This window comes from Aythya fuligula, chromosome 3 (assembly GCF_009819795.1).
Source record: "Aythya fuligula isolate bAytFul2 chromosome 3, bAytFul2.pri, whole genome shotgun sequence".
Classification (NCBI taxonomy): domain Eukaryota; kingdom Metazoa; phylum Chordata; class Aves; order Anseriformes; family Anatidae; genus Aythya; species Aythya fuligula.
The window spans coordinates 116,923,025-116,940,309 of NC_045561.1; the positions used below are offsets into that span (position 1 = coordinate 116,923,025).

Here is a 17,285-nt window from a genome sequence, read left to right on the forward strand (position 1 = left end):
CTTGTACCTTCTTCCTACAAGAATTCTTCTTGTGAATGACTCATCGTAGCCATTTTTGCACTGGAGGGGAAAAACACCACTGCAGAATGTTTTGTTTGGCAGTTCTTGTTGAGGAAAAAGCCAAAACTGGAATGCTGGTGAAACTGCAGCCTCAAATCAGGGTGTTTTCACTTCACTGTTTGTTTTTCTTGTGTTATGTCTCACTCAGGCATTAAATGTTGTGATTTCTGTCTCTGAAACCACATTCTTTATTTTTTGTGGTCTTACACAGCTGCTCCAGAATGGCTTTATTTTGGGATGCAGGAGGAAGTTTTTCTCGGTCTGGACTTTCCCTTTTCAAAATTCTCTTAAATCATTCATCCAGTGTTTTCTGGCAATGTTTATTTTGCTTCATGTTCAACAACATTTTTTAAATATGCCTTACAACAAAAATATACTCTCTTCTTCCTTTTATGTGATGTAGTGCTATGTTTACTGTCTAGGACGTTCTTCCCCATGCATCTCAGTGGGCCGTTGCAGCCTCTAAAATGGACCACTGTAGATCTAGACTGGGGAAGCAAAGTACCAAAATAGAGTAATTTGTACCTTGTCCAAGGTCATACGGAATATTTGCAGCAGAACCTGTGAAAGAGCTCATATTTCTAAGTCCCCACTCTCTGCCACATATTCATGACATGACTTTTTCCATTTAATTTTATGCTTACTGAGTGTTTGCCCCCCAGAAGTACTCGCTTCTTCATTTTTCAATATCTGCCTAGATCCAATGCAGTCAATCTTGCAAAGTCTGGAGCAGCAACACGAGGAGGAGAAGAGATCTGCGCTTGAACGACAGAGGCTGATGTATGAGCATGAGCTGGAGCAATTACGAAGGCGATTGTCACCGGAGAAGCAGCATTTCCGCAGCATGGACAGGTTCTCCTTTCATTCTCCCAGCGCTCAGCAGCGTCTAAGACAATGGGCAGAAGAGAGGTGGGTAATCAAATCTGGCTATCAGGAGTGTTCATTTAAAGTTCTTTGGTGCCAGTCAATTTTGCAAGACTTAAATCACATTGCAAACCTCTTCCAGCTTTCCGAGAAGACTCCTGCAGGATGCTGGGGAGGACCGAGTGAAAATATTAATCTAAACACAATAAAACCATTAATTCTTGGGAAGATGAGAAAGGAGGAGTGTCTGTTTTGTTGTTAAGGAGAAACTCTGTCCTCACCAGCATTAAATATGAGTCTCTTCTGTGGATTCATGACAGCTGCTGGAAGGTTGTTTTTCCTTCTGACTTGTATCCATATGTCTGACCTGGGCAGGTTCTGGCAGCCAGAAGAGTGCAGAAAGAAAAGGGAGTAAAAGAATGGTAAAGGAATTTGATCCAAAACACTGCAAGAACTGTGTAACAACCACAGAGGGGCCACACTCCTCTCCCTCTTCCTAGACAATTGCACTGAGGGTAATTTCTTCTGCCTCTAAATGGTTCTTGTCAGTATTACTGTTAAAAAGAGCAGCTGCAGGAGGAAGATTAAACTCTCCCAAAAACAAGAAGCATGGCAAAGATGTTGTAATGAGAAAACAGAAAGCCAGTTTAAATAGCTTAAGAAGCATCTTCTGAAATAGAAAATACTTGAGGCAGTCTAACAAGGTGTTAGCTGTCTGTTTGGAACACTTTGTGGTTGGAGATTCCTGCACTGCACAGTTGTCTCTCTGATACACTTGCCTGGGAGGCCAGTGAGCAAGTGGGTCATGGTCTTTAAATAAGTCTTTCTCTGTAAGACAGAACATCCACATCTGTGGTGGGAAAACTCTGGAATTAGCCACACAAGTGCTGACTGTTCAGCAGAGGCATGGAGAAGTCTCTAAAGCTGGCAATATGCTAATGTTCATACTGCTAAATTCATGCAGATAATCTTTTTTTCCCCAGAGGAAATGCAATTTAATTTGTTGGATTTGTGTGTTAAATAGCTGAATGTCGACTCCTTCGCTGTCAAGTGATCTTGTGCTTCGCATTCAATTTCACTATCTAAATGCCATGATTTTTCCTGTCTCCCCTCCTCCCCCCAACAAATCGCCTTCTTTTAGAGAAGAAATGTTGACCCACAGCCTGAGAAAGCTGCGAGAGCAGATTGTTAAAGCCAATTTGTATGTGAGAGAAGCCAATTTTATTGGAGAGGAATTGGACAAGAGAACAGAGTATAAAGTCACCCTCCAGATCCCAGCTTCCAGCCTTAATGCTAACAGTAAGGTAATGTAGCTGTAATGGAACTAAATCTTTGCTCACTGCGTTTGCCCCTCAGGGTTCATACTTGTCTTGTTCTGACTGTGATGGTTCAGACAGTTTGCCATTGTATTCATGAGCATTAAACATGGCTGAGTTAGAGCTAGCTAAGTTTTTATCTTATTTAGTTACTGTGAAAGTGTTATAATATGCTAATTTACTGATAAATGTTACAGTGAAAATCCATTCCATTGATGTTGAAGTTCTCATTTGCTTCTGCTGCAGAGTGATAAAATCCATGTAGATTAGGTAACACCTACCTCACCTGTTTGCCATCGCTTTATAGGCATTTGCCTTTCCATCATGCTAGTGAGGTGAGAAAATGCTGTCGTCCCCGTTGTACAGGGAGAAGCTGGAGCAGAGAGGATTTGGATGATTTCTTCCAGACATCTTAGAAATTTTGAAAGGAGGGAACTGAACCCAGACTTCCTTGTTGCAAGCGGGCTACCTAAGTTGTCTTATCCTTTCTGTTCTGGAGGTCAGCTCAAAATCTTAGTGCTAGTAAAGCTGTCATTAGTTCAGTAGATGTATTTTATCCCAGGACTAGAATTCTTATCAGTTGCTTTAGAAATGTCTCTCGTTTACTTGTTTTTCTTGCAGTCATCTGGCATATCTAGAAACAAGGTGGTAAAGAGTATTAAATATTTGCAGAAGTTGAAAAGTTGCAGAAAGTAGTAACCTTAGCTAGAACTCTAAGCTGCTGTAAATTGAGAATATTGGTGAAATGCTTAAATGTTCCTATTTATAATGTCTATGTGAGGTGAGGATCCACGGAAACTACTGCCTGTGGGATGAGATGCTGCAGTTAAACTGAACGTGAATGTACTGTGACAGCCAAACAATCTGTCACGCTTGCTTTGTTGATTAAGCTGGAATAAAGAAAAAATAAGAAATCCCAACTATTTGCAGAGATGCTCCCAGTTTTCGGTTGCTTTAAAACTATTTTACATTGTTGTGACACTGGTTCTGCATTAATGTCTCTTTAATTGTTTCTCAGAGAGGTGCAATTCTCAGTGAGCCTGCCATTCAGGTGAGAAGGAAAGGGAAAGGCAAACAGATTTGGTCACTGGAGAAGCTGGAGAATCGCCTAGTAGATATGAGGGATCTTTACCAGGAGTGGAAAGACTGTGAGGAAGACAACCCAGTAAGTAAAAATTACTCCAGTTCCATACCAATGGAAATACATTCCTATTAATTTTTTTGTTTAAGTCGATGTGAGAAAGTCTTCTGGTTCAGGAGGAGTGGTGGTAGAGAGAGGGAGGGAAAAGACAAAGAGGTAACAGTTTTCCTGAGCCTTTGTTTTTCCTGAAGCAATATTCAGTATTCCATCAACCCTTATCTCTTCACTTTGATGCTTGTTTGCACACAGAGCTCAATGCAGTAAGTAAACACAAAGGAGTTGGGGTTCAGGCTGACTTCTCTGGATCTGACACTGTTAAAGAGAACTTGCTGAGGACAGGCCTTTTGCTCCATGCAAAGTAAAAATCAAGTTTCCATTCTTCTTGTGACCTAATCTGGCCTCTTGCTTCTGCCCCTTTTTCTTTTGTTGGGCTAATTTTGTGAAACTTTTAAAACTGTTGTGAAAACTTTGTTTTTCTTACATTATTCTGATTTTGGTTGAAGGTGATGAGAGCTTACTTCAGACGAGCTGATCCATTCTATGATGAGCAGGAGAACCACAGCCTTATCGGAGTAGCCAACGTTTTTCTTGAGTGCCTGTTCTATGATGTGAAGCTACAATACGCTGTTCCAATCATCAATCAGAAGGGAGAGGTTTGTTATTCTTCTATAATCTATCCTTACTCAACTGTTTAATTACAGCCTGTGGATCTTAATACCAGTAAATTATAGATACTTTCCAGTTTCGTGTGCTCACAATTTGGGATTATGCAAAACCCACAATACCTTATTAGAGTTGTTTAGGCTCCAAATCACAGTGTAGTGCCTGTGAAAGGAGAAAGCAACCCAAAATACTTGGTAGAACCAGCATGAGATACAGCTCTACTGTCTTTCATTGATTGTCATCTTATAGACTCTTAAATACCATACGAAAAACTTCAAAGGTAGCTAGAACATACATACTCTGTGCACTCTCTGCCTCCCATGCACTTTGCAGACTCTCTAGAGACTGATGGGATGGTGAGAGGGATTGCAGCATGCTGTTCCCAAAGTCACTCTTGGGAGCAGTGGCTGATTTTTTTTTAATTATTTTTTTTTTTAAATGCTTTTACAACAAAGACTCTTCAGTCTTTGCTCCAATCATTCTTAGTCTGGTTGCATTTCTTAGTGCAACAAAGGCATAGCACAAGACAATAGAAAGGAAGAAAATGTCTGCTGACAGACGGCAGTAGTTGTAGTTAGCTGAAAGGGGTTGAATATGTCGCTGTTCTCTGGCAAACAAATAATCTATACTCCTTTTTCATCAGGTATCCGGACGTCTCCATGTTGAAGTTGTTCGGGTGAGTGGAGAGATAGATGACAGGTTGGTTGGAGGTGAGGATAGTCCAGAGAATTCCAATGAGAATGACACTCAGGAGAGAAAACTTGTCTGCAGGGTAAGTTCCAGATATGTCCCAGCCTCGTGAGTAACCTTCTCCCTTTTCATCCCATCTTAAAATAAAGAAGTCCCTGGTGTATTGGCTTCTGGACATCAGATACCTCTTTGTAACCTGGTGTGCAATGTTCATTTCTAGTATTCAGCTACACAGGCAGAGTCCTGACTCTGAACTTGTTGGTAGACTACATAAAACTGTACTGATATTTCATGATTTTAAAATTAAATAACAATAATAATAAAAAGCTGTGCCTTAGTGGTATGTACAGAGCTTAGTACTTTGGCTGTATTTGTTTTCATGGCTTTCTGTTATGTCTTGGGGTCCAGTATTTGTCCTGAAGCACTTCTGTGTGGTCTTTTCTCATAATATTTTGCTTCTTAAGTGGCTGAAATAATGCAAGAGAACTAGATGGTTTTTGTTCTCTTCAGTCTCCATGATTTATTTTTAAATCTGCAAAGTATTCATTAAACTATATTTATATGCATGCAATCTTACCCCAGACAGTTTTTGTGTATTCTTAGAAAACATGGAAGACTTCTGTACCAGGACTGAAGCTGCAATATCTAAATCAAAAGCAGTCATGGAATCTGATAAACTCCCTTTGTTCTGTGAATGTCTCTCTCTCTTATATTTTGTGAAATATATACAGATGTGTTCATTAATAATAAACAGTAAGTTAGCAAGAAGGATCTACTACAAATTCTGAGTGGTAGTAAAATGTAAATAGGCCAAGCTCCAAACAAAAATAAAAAAGGGAGGCAAAAAGCACTAGAGGGAGTCAAACATAAACTTTGCTGGCTTCTGGACAGTACAAACAATTTGAGGGCAACAGTGCTTTTTTTTTTCCACTTGTTATCCTGTCCAGTAGAGCCCCACGTGCTTACAAGCTACACAAGGTGAAACATTCTCCTGAGGTCATGAGTGGTGCCTTACCAGAGGAGCCTAACTCAGTTGGTCTTAGTATGACAAATGGAGAATAGAAATGTATTACATTAAATGTTGTTAATATGATAGTTGTGTTTAGAACAGAAAGTGTATTCAAAACATTCTTTTTCTATTTGGCCTACATATTAAACAAAACAAACAAAAAAAGAACAAGAAGAAGGTGGGGGACAGGGGTGACTTTTGTGTTGTTGGAGCTATTTTTCTGTTATTTTTATCATCACATAAGGACAAGTAGTATCTTCAAACAAGGAATTTGCAGAATAAATGAGTCCACTTGGTAGAAGAATGTGGTTTTTCTCGTATTATTAAATTATAATATTCAGTGCATCTCTCCATTAAAAGTAAACAAAATGGTTTAGTGTGTTTGTAAAATTCATTTTGGTAGTTTTTATTCCCTTGAAATTTGTGCTTGGTGACATCTAGTGGTGATGTTCAACTGATGCACTCAAAATATTTTCTCCAGTGTATATCAATGCAGAAATGCACCACTTGTAAAACTTTTCCCTCCCCCCAGTTTTTTCTTAGTTATCCTTTGCAGGAAAACAGAAAAATGTTTTTATAATAAAGGAGCTTTTTAAATCTATGAATACAATTTCATACTGATTAATAAGTTAGTTTCCTTTGCTTCTTGTCTCCTCTAGATCAAAATACTTCAGGCAACAGGCTTGCCCCAGCACCTCTCCAACTTTGTGTTCTGCAAATACACGTTCTGGGATCAGCTGGAGCCAGTTAACGTTGCACCCGAGGTGGATCCTTCCTTATCTCCCATCAGCAAGGAGCCACGGTGCATGGTTGTCTTCGATCACTGCAACGTAAGTATTTTTTTTTTCTGTTTTATTAATGAAACTGTAGCAGGCAAAGCAGATTCATGCTTGCATAACACTCTAAGTTGCTTATTTGCTCTCCTTATTATACTTCGTGGGGCTGATACCATTATGCCATTTTAGTAAGAACTTGAAACCTCTTTAGAGACCTTGTGCTCTACAGTTCACTTGTACAAAAATCACTGAAGATGATGAAGGGGATTAATGAAGGAAAGCAATCTGTTTGGCAAAGAGACTTATGTTAGTTTACTCAGAGTACAAATACAGCTGAGAGTGATTGGAAGTGGGATACCCATCTGGGTATATTTGATGTCTGTATCTGAGCTGATTACTTACTCTACACTGACACCAGCAAAGAGAAATCCCTGACCTAACTTCAACATCTACATTATGATGTAGATGTTGAAGTTAGGTCAGGTATCTTAGGACTGGTTATTTCTTTCTTTTGACTTTAGAACAACTAAATAAGTGGAGACATCTTCAGTAGAGATGTCTAAAGTCAGGTTAGATGAATCCCAGACAATCGTCTGAGTTCTCATCTTGTTCTTTCTCTCATCTGTTATTACACTGAGCAGTTTATTCCACTTATTTGTAAAGTAAATATAATGCCTTCTGAAGAGTTTTGAATTTGGTCCTAAATATTAAAATATTTGATTATATTTTATTTTTTTATTTTTAAGATTGGATTAGGACTTGGAACAGCATGTGGTCATTTTTCAGCTTGTTACAGACTTTGATTTTCAGCCTGTTTTTTTTTGCCTTGCATCCTGATTTTGCAAATGGAGATGACAGTTCTTCCCTTCTTCTGTCTTGTGTCTGGGGCACATCTTTATATTAAAGTCAAGGCAGTAAGTCTCTAAGCCTAAGTCAGTGTTATGCGGTCACAGTCATTAACCAACTTGTCACTTGCAGGAGTTTTCTGTAAATATTTCTGAAGACTTCATGGAACATCTCTATGATGGTGCTTTGGCAATTGAAGTATATGGGCACAAGCAGAGTGGTGACCGCAAAAATCCAACCCTGTGGGATCTGGGAATAATTCAAGCCAAAACACGAAGCCTTCGTGACAGGTAAATACAGAAAGTAGGTCATTGGTTTAAAATTCTGAAGATCTCTGTCTGAATGGCCTAATTTTGAAGCAGTTTGTGATAAGTAGTCAAATTTTGAACTGAAGAAAACTGAGCAGGTGTGTGAGACTATGTCTGTTAGACTATTATAAATAGACTACGGGGAAAATACCGTCAGATGTGTCAATAGGTTTTTAAAAAAGTGAAAGATGAGAATGCTCATCCGTGTTTCAAATTACAAGTGGTAAAACTCCAAACACTTGAAAGTCCCTTTTTTTTAGGCAAACCCATGCACGTTAGTAGTGGTTTTATAAAGGATCAGAAAATAGCAAGCTGAATATTTTATGTCATATTGCTATGCTGGCCTGAGCCAGATAGAGGTATCAAGTCTAAACCATCAAGATGATTATTCTGACTGTACGATGATGTATTCAAGGTCAGACTCCTGTTCATTCTTGGCCATGAAGCATTATCACTGTAATGCTTCCATTGGAAGAGCTGTAGTACTAATTATTTCAACTGGAGTAAATATACAACAGTAGACTAATTCAGGCTGAAGGAGGTTGTTTGGTTTTTTTTTGCTGGCATCCATTTGTTATGCCCAAAGTAAGCTTAGTAGCATTTTCCTAAATGTAAGTTGTTTTGCCTCTCCTATTTCAGAAGACAGCTCTGCCCCTTAATTTATTGGCAGTTATTTCTCTTTTTATTTCCAGCCTGAGATTATGTTGAACATATTGAGTATTAAGCCATATATGGAGAAATTTAAATGAAAAATCAGGAAGGTATGGCAAACAGAAGCTGTAAAAGGGGTGTTATAAAATAGTGAGTTACGTTTGGTAGCTGAGTAGTAACTCTTTCCTTCTTAATTTTGAGCTACTAAGAAGTGCCCGTAAGAATTTAAGCTCTTGGAAAAACTTGAGGGAAGCCAGTAGTATGATGACATTCAGGAAAGTGCTTTCAATCTCAAAAGCTTGTGAAACGATGTCATTTTTTCATTCCACTGTCTTCTGTATGGATTTGATTTTACTGAAAACACCGGCCTTCTGTTGCAGTAGTTGAGACGAGAGCTTAAATATTAGAATCTAGGGGAATTGGTTTTTGTATTACAACTAAGAAAAGGCTTATTTCTGATGTTTGACTACAAGGGTTGTCAGTAAAATTTATAAGCACTGCACAACTAATAACCCTGGGTGGTCACAAATGGCATCTACAGAAGTGTTCTTTCACTTCTTCAATCTGCAGTCTGGGCCAGGGATTTCCTTCTCTCCTTTTTTTTCCTTCTCTCCTTTTCTTTCCTTCTCTCCTTTTCTTTTGGTTTCAAAAAGGAAAAGACAAAAGAAACAGCATTTGATGTGTTTTGCAGGTGGAGTGAAGTAACCCGAAAAGTCGAACTCTGGGTTCAAATTCTAGAGCTGAATGAGAATGGGGAGTACTGCCCGGTTGAGGTGACGCCTGCCAAGGATGTATGCACAGGAGGCATCTTTCAGCTCAGACAGGTACAGTGGCATGTGCAGGATTTCAGCTGTAGGAAGAGTCTGCAGGAAGCTTAAGAAGCCTCTGGGTCTTTTTTATGGCAGAGGGATGGTGTCCAAGGAACTGTCAAGCTTAGACACAAAATATGGTCTCGTGTGAGTGGAGTCTTTCTGTGTTTAGTGAAACTCCCAGTCTGCACAAATTCTCAAGTAAAGATGATCAAAGGGCTACCTGTAATCTTTTTACTATGTTCTGTTACCTGTTCTGTGGTGGTGTCTGGTAGAAACTGAACTTTTTTTTTTTTTTTTAAGAGGTCCAGAAATCCCCCTTCTTTGATCTTTGCAGCCAACTACTCCTTTTCCTTTGAATTCTACAGGCATTAAATTGTTAATGCTTAACTGAGCACTTAACATTTTCAGTGACAAGTTATTGCCAAGATAACACTCGGAATTAGTAAAGGTTAGATACAGGCTGCACCTCTGAACTCCTCAACTCCTTTGGTTTTGTTCCTATGTATTTTCCTAAGGAACAGTTCCTTTGCTGCATTGATAGCATCAGCAGGTGGGTAAGAATTTTCAGTCAAGGAAACCAGAGTGAGGAAAAATTCTCTTAAACAACTCCAGTAGCTCACCAAATTAGGTTTTTCTTTCCTCTTCTATAGGTGGGGAAGAGATCCTACTTTCTGCCTTCAGAAGTACTAAAAATATGATCCTCTAATTGTATGTTTTGAAAATCCTCTAGAAAAAGTAAACTGAGTGGCTGAATGATGATTTTTTTCCCCCCGTGAATACCTAAATCCTGTAAACATAAATCCTTGCAATAGAAGGGTCATTGAGATTGCAGTACTCACCACTTTGTTCTTCATATGATAATAAAATGTTGCTTGCAAATGACTGCCAGTAGAGGTCTCTCTGTCATTAAGTTTTCAGCATTTCATACCTTTTCTTTTTTTTCCCCTCAAGTATTTCAAATTGTTCTTTTGGGCAGGGACAATCTCGAAGAATTCAGGTTGAAGTGAGATCTGTACAGGAATCCGGGACCTTACCACTGATGGAGGAATCGATTCTATCTGTTGGAATTGGTTGTGTTCAAATAAAACATGCCAAGTCACAAAAAGTGCCTGAAAATTATCAGGTGAGTCTGAATATTTCTTAGCAGCAACCCCCATTTCCAAGTCACATGAATCCATTAAATGATGTCCCAAGTTCACTGCAATTGGAAGCAACTTCACTGGTTTCAAGTTTTTGTTTTTTTTTTGTGTCAAGTACGGGGATGATGAGGGGAGGGCATTACTGAACCTACTACATAAGCATGTAAAGCAACAAGAAAAATTGTCAAAATCACTTTGATGGTGGTATTATGGATTATGCAGGATATTCTAAATCCAAATATTTCAACAAGTGTTGTGGAAGATCTTCCTCTTAATCAAAAATCATTTTCCATGACAAAAGTAATATTTGTAATGCTACTCTTCTGGAGAGTTTCCTATCCTTAAAAGCAGCACAGCTTTCACACACTATTCAAAGAAGGAAAGAAAAAAGTCAGAATTCCTAAAATTCTTTCGGAGTTTGTCCAGTAGATTTTGCTTCAAATATTACATAGAGCAGTGATTTTAAGTAAGTATTCAAGTTACAGTGAATCAATGGAACATATATTCAAATAGTGTGTGTTACAAACATCAGAGTTGTGTGGGCCCATATTAGAAGTTGACCATTTTCTGATGACCTCAGAAGCACTGCATCTCATCATGAAGTGCAAATATATTGATCTGGTTGTAGGGAGCATGCTTGACCTAGTGCTTATCTGATGGCTTATGATGATGGCACACTGGCTCATTTGCCCTGTTTTAGAAGCTTGTCTTCTTGTGGTGCTCCTACCTGTTTCTAGTGCAGTGCTGCTTCTTCCCTAGCAGCTAAATTAAATAAAATTCAGTCACTCAGAGCTAGCAAGCCAAAATCTAGTGCAACAGAACAATCAAGTCTGTGGATTTGCTTGATTAGCTGCCCTGCTTGAGGTAAGGCCAGCTAAAAGCCAAGTAGATTGGGACATCTCCCAGCTTTCCATAATGTTTACCCTGTTGACAGAGTATGATTCAGTGTGTGTCAGCTCCTCCTTTTTGCTTAACCAGAATTGTTTTTCCCTTTGTGAGGTCTGAAGTAGTTGGCTTTTTTGTTGTCTCCTAACCTCAGCAATCCTTTGCCTCTTGCGTGCCATTAAAGGGAATTTTTTCCGCTTTTGCAGAAATCTCGCTTTTTAGAATATCCTAGGCAGATTATTGCTTTTATTTCGCCATTATGCCTATGATTGTGACTCTGCCTGCAAGTTTCCTAGCTGTTCTCCCATCACAGCAGTTCCTGATACCCATGTCCTATACAGGAAGGAATTTTTTTTCTTTCCTACTTCTGAGCTGAGCAAGTCTTTTAAGATTCTTCTCTCCTGAGTCAGAACGATTATTTCTGGCAAATTTGACTTGAAAGCTGTGACTGTTATGCACCCAACACATACACATGCCATTTACCCAGTTTTATAAGGGAACAAGTCCCAGGTGAGCATCCTGTCTGTCTCACCCTGTTTCTTCCCCATCGGACTTCTGAGCTGCTGGCCAGTTTCAGCCGTATCAGGCAGAGCTGGCAGTGCACATAATAATCAATTCTTTCAAGAAGAAAGACTTAAGCTCCCCTTGAGGGAGAGACTACTGAGCTCTCTCTGATACTGATAACCCACATGGGAAAGAGCTATTGAAAAACATGTTTTATTAGTTCTGCTGCTTACAATAGCCCTCTGACTCGAACATCTGGATTTTTAGTCCCCTTATTAGCATTTCTTTATCTCCAGTCAATCACTATCTGTGGAATGTGAAAGATTTTCTAAAGGACTTGAACTAAGAAAATGCTTCTTTCTATATGGCTTTTTAATTTCAGCTTAGCTAAGTTTTTGCTTTCATTACGAAGATACAAAAGTAGGCTCCAGTGGCTTGGTATTACTTAAATAGATGAGTAATCGCTCAGGATTGGAGTCCTTGCTGCTTTCCCATTCTCCGTGCAGGAGTTGCACTTGTTCTTACTCTCTGTGCGAATGGTTCTGATGCATGTCAAGAAAGGTGGTGTCTCCCATCAGAAGATAATGGGAATCAAAACATCTAAGGTCTCACATTGTGGCTGCTGGTGTGGCAGACAGTTATTCAACCTCCCAAACAATTGGCTTAAATGTTTACATTTTCTCCTCTAAATGCTATAGCAAGCTTGCCTTTAATTCTTTGTGTTAGACTTTGATTTCCAGTGATTTCCAACATAAATATTTAACTTCTGCAGGTAAACCAGCAGATTTTTACTTTTCTGTCCAGGATCAACAGGTTTCAAGTTGTTTCACTTTAGCACATGTCTCTTTCTAAGAGCAATTTCAATATTTCACTTTCTTCCAATTATGATAAATTCGAATAACTTTATTTCAGTGAAATTCTGTAATTCTTTTTCAGTTGGATTGTTTTAGTTTGTGTTTAGACCAGCAGATAGCAGCAAATCTTTGGGATGTCGTTCTGTTTTAATTCTGTGGCCTCACCATTGCTAAGCTCAGACTTTCACAGGAGACTGTTAATATTACTTAAATTAGTAGCACTTTTTGCATTAAACATTTCCTGCTGTCAAAAAAATTAATAGCATGATTTTGCATCTTTTGGCCTAGGAAGAAGAGGATGAAATGGACAGTTACCAGGTAAAAATAATTTCTTATTATAAATTCAGATATTCTCAGTATAAGACATGATAGAAGAGGAACAGGATTTTATCTTTGCTGTGTCTTTGCTGCATGTAAAGAGCCTTTCCTCCGAAGAGACTAAAAACTTGAGAATTGCATAGATCGTTATGCTATGAAGCCGTATGGTGGATTAGAAAGGTAGAAGGTAAAGAACAAGACACCTTTAACCACATTTCCAAAACAAGATCCAATTGTGTTTCCTTTTCTGTTTCGAGAGAAGCAGTCTTCTTTTTTGACAAGCTGTGGTTAGACTGAGATTGTCTGCATTAAGAACAAGATTAGGCACAGTGGCGTTGAAGATGCAGTCAAAATACTCCATGCTGTTTCATATTACGAATGTGCTATTTATGAGACCTGGAATATAGTGTAATCAACCCTTGGGCCAGCAAGGGGGGATTCTGTTCCTAAGGCCCTAAGATGGCAGGGAAAAAACTACTTGAAATCAGCCCAGTGATTTTTGTTTAATGTATGTAACGCCACTGTAACGTGAGCCTTACGGGAGAACTGATGAGGTACAGTATCTGCGATATATTTTTCGTCTTCTTGTGAATAACTTTAACAAAAGCACATCATCATCATTGTAAATCTCAACTTCGTATAATGTGAGCGACAAGAGATTTAGGTTTAATGCTTCCTGACAGGTTCCAGCATAATTGTAGGGGTCTGCAGGTGAGCAATGCAAACGTAGTTTATAGTCTTGCAGCCACCCGTTTTCCTTGACAAAGTGTTTGTTGTAGTTTGACGTGGAATGAAACTGAACTGCTATTGCCATGAAAGACGCTTCCCTGAAGGCATCCCAGAGCGGGTAGCTCATCGTTGTGGCACTCAACATACAGCGTGCAGAGTATCATACATCATTTCTGAGCATTTCTGCACCACAGACAAATGGACTCAATGTTCTTGCGGATGCAGAGGTGTTTTTTGAAGGACATGGGCACTTAAAAATACGTGAAAAGGCTCAGGCACAAATGCCCTAACTGGGGATAATGGCATGATATGGGGTTAGGAGCAGATTCCTAATGTAAGGCTGCTAAACACTGAGCATGAATGGTGAGCTGTGAATATGGACAGGGGGTTCCAGCTTTGCACAAGTTAATGGTTAGTCAGTTTTAGATTAGGTTTAGGGCAAAGAAGATGGGTACAGTGAAGCATGCTCAGCTGAGTACTGGCTAGCACAAAATAACAGTTAGAGAAAAAGAAATACCTTAAGCTGGCAAGCTAACAGCACTTCAAATAAGATATGGAAAGTTAAGGGACTGAACCTATGAGGAAATGCTGAGAGAACTGAGGCCGTTTAGCCTTGAGGAGAAGATTTGGCTCAGGGGGATTGTGTCAGCCCTCCCTTACTCCACCATGTAATGAGAGGGTGTAAGAAGACACAGCCAGCCTCCTCGCAGTGGTATCCAGTGCAGGTACAAAAGGCAGTGAGCCTCTACTTCAACATAAGAAACTTTTTTTTTTTTACCATAATGGTGGTCAGACACTGGACCAGGTTGCCCAGAGAGTTTTTGCAGCTTCCATTTGCAGAGATGCTCAAATCCCAGCTGGGCACGTGCCCAAGCAAGCTGCTGTAAGCGAGCCTGCTTTGGGCACAGAGCAGGATTAGACAACCTCCAGAGGTCCCTTGCAACCTCGGCTATTCTGCATTTCTCTTAGGGTTGTCCCCTATAAAGAGAAAGCACAGAGAAGAGCAAAGTGATTCATCAGAGGTCTGCTCTGTCTCTGCTTCTTCGGGTACAAGATGAGCAATAGGGTTGAGGAAACATGTAAGCCACAAATAGGAAACGCTGGCTTTCCAGGGTCAATATTTAATATGACTTCTTTCCTCTGTGCAGGATAGGGATTTGGAGAGGCTCCGTCGGAAGTGGCTGTGTGCCTTAACAAAGCGTCAGGAATACCTCGATCAGCAGTTGCAAAAACTCGTTGGGAAGCCTGGTAAGCAAAATGCTATTACAGGTAAAAACAGTGATAGGTTGAGAGACATGCACAAACACTTTTAATATATTGTAAGATAGAAAAGAAGGCAATGGAGAGTTGAATCTCTGAACCCACCGCTACTTGGCTTTCAGTGTAACCAAATTAGAGAAGCCTATGTAAGATTGTATTGTTTTATTTACGCTGTGTGCTTCTTTGTGTGCCAAATTTCGGAACAGAGTGGGTTTTATTCTATTATGATGGTATAAGATCATCGACACATGATAAAGGCACTGTGTAAGAAATGTTCTCTATTGTCCTCACTGACATCCTGCTTCTCCAGATAAAACAGAAGACGATGCAGATCGGGAGGCACAGCTTTTAGAGATGAGGCTAACGCTCACTGAAGAAAGGAACGCGGTGATGGTGCCTTCTGCAGGCAGTGGGATCCCTGGAGCTCCAGCAGAGTGGTATGAACATGCATCGCCATATGCAAGAATGAATATAAAAATGATGCACGGCTTGTTCCTGGCTTGGATTGTTGCCATTTGTTCCTTTCCTTAATCTGGATTCTGTACACTGCATGAGCAAAGTTGTTAAAATTAGGGCGATTGCTTAAATTATTTTATTAGGTTGTGTATCTGAAATCCAGAAATGCTATTTAGTAAACGATACTATTATTGATCAGAGTGTAATTATGACCTTCTGAGGAAACGGAATCAATATTTATTACCACTGCACTTACCATTTAAAAAAATTAGCTAATATGTTAATTACCTAGTTCATTCACTTAAAAGGCTGCTCTGTCATAATAAAAATGCATCTACAGGAGCATTTTGTTGCATTCCTGGTTTAAGCGCAAAGTCTGTTTAGTCAGCAAGTGTTCCATGTAATTTTCTAAACATTAAAAATAGTAAATTACGCTAGACTGAGCTTGCCATACTGTAGCAGCTGTGAGTAACAACTGCAGATAAGGAAGTAAGGCTGTTTAGTTTCAAACCTCGTTTTCAGTTGCTTTCAATGTTCTGCAATGTTTTTCTGAGCAAAACTCTAATGGTATTTATAGCTGGAATTGAGCGTTTTAAGCTGAGGTTTGTTAAAATTAGTACTTTTGAAATATAAAAATGGCAAAAGCTTTATTGGAGACGTTCACATTAAAGTATTTGACTGGGTTTGGAAACAGTAGAGCTGCAGGAAACATACTTGAGGAAGAATCTATTATGAATGCATTTGCACCAAAGGAAGTGTTTGGTGTGACTCCAGCACCAAAGTACACATTAAATAAGATTCCAGCCTGCTCTTGTTCACTATAAAATTCATTAAGTCCAAGTTTGTCATGAGATGGCTACAGCCTTTCTACAGCTAAGATTGCAACAAGGCATCTTTTAAAACGTCTTCAATGCTTCATATTACCTCTTAGTCCATCATTAATGTTGTAGCTTTAAAGCATAAGGCTACAGAATATTTAATTTTATAAACAAACAAAACACCACCTATGTTATCCCTTCATCCACCCTGTGAAAGTCATGGCTTATGCATCCTCTTGGACTCTTTGATATGTTTAGCAAGACAGAACAGCAACTGTGCAGCATCAATAGTAGCTTAAAATCTTAGCTGCTTTGCTGCTGGATATTCTGACCAACTCTGCTGTCTTCACTGATATCAATAATGCAGGGGGGTTTGCATTTAATAAATGTGTATGTCAGAGTAAATAAACTTAATTTTGCTATTAGTGTTTTAGAGGGAGAAAACATTTCTGAAAGCAGAGGTCAAAGAATATAATAATTGTAAGAGAGCTGATATAAAAGAAGTATCAATTTAGTTGAGTCTCTCTGAATCTGCAACAGTAAATTAAAATAAAGCTGTTTGCCAAGGTTATCATTGGTCTGACTTGGAATTGTAGTTGTACTGAATGTAATATACTGTGAGCTTGTATCAAAAAGTACGTGTGCTGGGTAAATCTGCTTTAATTTAAATGCCGCCATTGTCACTGTCTTGCATTTTAGGACTCCCGTGCCTGGTATGGAAACACACATTCCTGTTATTTTCCTCGACTTGAATGGTAAGTGGTTCTTAAAAGGACAGAGTACTTTGAATCAAACTTTGTACAACCCAAGATGTTATAGAATTTAAGCAAGCTAATAAAGTGAAGAAATGCCTGGAACGGCAGGTAGATTGATTTGAAACAGCACATTTTTCACTGAATCATATCGCTTAATGTCTCAAAACATACAGCATTATTTATGGAAGGAACTGGACATTTTGGTATTCCTGCTATTTTGCAGATATTTAATAGGTAAAAGAGAAATAGTAAAATGAGTCTACCTGAGAAGGTGAACATCAGTAGGCGGTGCAATGAAAACTTAATCGTTGGGAATTCTCCTTCTGAGGTCTTGCAAGGATATTACCCTGGTGCTATGTAATGTCTTTCTCAGTCCATTAGCAGAAAATGTGAAGTCACTGGTAGTAATGTCTGCATATCAAATATAAGTG

General features: G+C 39.1%; 1 protein-coding gene across 2 annotated transcripts in view; it reads left to right on the forward strand.

The window, feature by feature from the left end:
* The window catches only part of KIF13B (kinesin family member 13B), a 118,237-nt gene that overhangs the window by 68,137 nt on the left and 32,815 nt on the right, over positions 1–17,285 (forward strand). For both annotated transcript variants that reach the window (XM_032183535.1, XM_032183536.1), the window contains exons 17-29: positions 759–969; positions 2,066–2,228; positions 3,259–3,405; positions 3,885–4,034; positions 4,688–4,816; positions 6,403–6,573; positions 7,498–7,655; positions 9,016–9,148; positions 10,113–10,259; positions 12,807–12,836; positions 14,714–14,813; positions 15,136–15,262; positions 16,799–16,854. In XM_032183535.1, coding sequence (XP_032039426.1) covers positions 759–969; positions 2,066–2,228; positions 3,259–3,405; positions 3,885–4,034; positions 4,688–4,816; positions 6,403–6,573; positions 7,498–7,655; positions 9,016–9,148; positions 10,113–10,259; positions 12,807–12,836; positions 14,714–14,813; positions 15,136–15,262; positions 16,799–16,854 — 1,722 coding nt within the window. The remainder of the gene's footprint in view (positions 1–758; positions 970–2,065; positions 2,229–3,258; positions 3,406–3,884; positions 4,035–4,687; positions 4,817–6,402; positions 6,574–7,497; positions 7,656–9,015; positions 9,149–10,112; positions 10,260–12,806; positions 12,837–14,713; positions 14,814–15,135; positions 15,263–16,798; positions 16,855–17,285) is intronic.